The following is a 1,337-nucleotide window of genomic DNA, read 5'->3' on the forward strand; positions in this document are numbered from 1 at the left end:
AACCATTCCATGATTCTAAACCCCGGCTCCTCTCCCCCTGCAGCCAGAGAACATCATGCTGCTGGACAAGAACGTGCCAAATCCCCGCATCAAACTCATCGACTTCGGGATCGCCCACAAGATTGAAGCTGGGAATGAATTCAAGAATATATTTGGGACGCCGGAGTTTGTCGGTGAGGCCGGGCCGGCGCTGTTCCTGTGGGCTCCTCTGGCGCCGGGGCCTTTGCTTAATCCCGGGGAGACGTCCAAAGCCCCGGATCGGCAGGCTGGGAACTGCTGGGGTGCGTGCAGGGCGACATCCTTCCTTCCCCCAAATAAGCCTGTTTTCTCCTCTTTTTTCCTTCTAAAGCTCCGGAAATTGTGAACTACGAGCCCCTGGGGCTGGAGGCCGACATGTGGTGAGTGAGTCCCCTCCCAAGCACCTTCCGGCGCTGGCCCCAGTGGCACCAGCGGCCGGTCCCGGCGGGACGGAGGGGGCTCTGCCGGGCTTCAGCCTCGTTTCCTCCCTCTTCCAGGAGCATCGGGGTCATCACTTACATCCTGTGAGTATGAGGGGAGTCGGGGGGAGACGGGCTCTAAAAAAAAAGGCTGTCGCCTTTTTGGGGTGTCACAGCCCGCTCTCGCCGCAGGCTGAGCGGAGCCTCCCCCTTCCTCGGGGAGACGAAGCAGGAGACCCTGACCAACATATCCGCCGTCAACTACGACTTCGACGAGGAGTATTTCAGCAACACCAGCGAGCTGGCCAAGGACTTCATCCGCCGCCTCCTCGTCAAGGACCCCAAGTGAGAGGCCGGGAGCGGAGCTGGGGATTGTCCTGGGAGAGGGGACGGTCCCTCCTGCCCAGCCCTCCACGTACGGGCAGCTCCCACGCCTCCTGCCCGCGCTAAGGTTTAGCTCTGAGCCTGCTGCCAGCCCAGCGGCCTTCCCTGCCATCCCTGTTGTGCTCCCTGTCCATAAATCCCATTTTTTCCCCCGTTTCCCTCCTGCTTGTAGGGTTTGGTGTCGTAAAACATCGGGAAACCAAAGTCAGGCATGGGGTGAATTCTGGGATCACCCCAAGGGTGCAGCAGCTCTGCTGAAAAGAGGGAAACGGGGTTTGGAAGGGATCAGGGGATGACCTGAGCACCCAGGGCCCTGGGCTGGGGCGGGAGCGGTGGTGCTGTGTGGTCGGACATCGGCCGGCAGGTTCCTGCGGGCTCTTCCGCCCCCATTTGCTCTTGGGAGGTGCTGAGGGCACGGGGGCTGGATGTGGCCCCTGTCTGGGGCGGCCCCTGAGCACAGTGAGTTTGTTTGGGCTCATCCGTGCCCCAACGGTGACAGGGTACAAGCTGCTTTTC

General features: G+C 61.3%; 1 protein-coding gene across 1 annotated transcript in view; it reads left to right on the forward strand.

Moving 5' to 3' along the window:
* The window catches only part of LOC104514412 (death-associated protein kinase 3-like), a gene marked incomplete at both ends in the record, with an annotated part of 3,350 nt that overhangs the window by 984 nt on the left and 1,029 nt on the right, over positions 1 to 1,337 (forward strand). The window contains 4 exons of the mRNA XM_010158084.1: positions 44 to 173; positions 350 to 398; positions 516 to 542; positions 630 to 782. Of these exons, the coding sequence (XP_010156386.1) occupies positions 44 to 173; positions 350 to 398; positions 516 to 542; positions 630 to 782 (359 nt within the window). The remainder of the gene's footprint in view (positions 1 to 43; positions 174 to 349; positions 399 to 515; positions 543 to 629; positions 783 to 1,337) is intronic.

The sequence above is a fragment of the Eurypyga helias genome, unplaced genomic scaffold, assembly GCF_000690775.1.
Source record: "Eurypyga helias isolate BGI_N326 unplaced genomic scaffold, ASM69077v1 scaffold24820, whole genome shotgun sequence".
NCBI lineage: Eukaryota > Metazoa > Chordata > Aves > Eurypygiformes > Eurypygidae > Eurypyga > Eurypyga helias.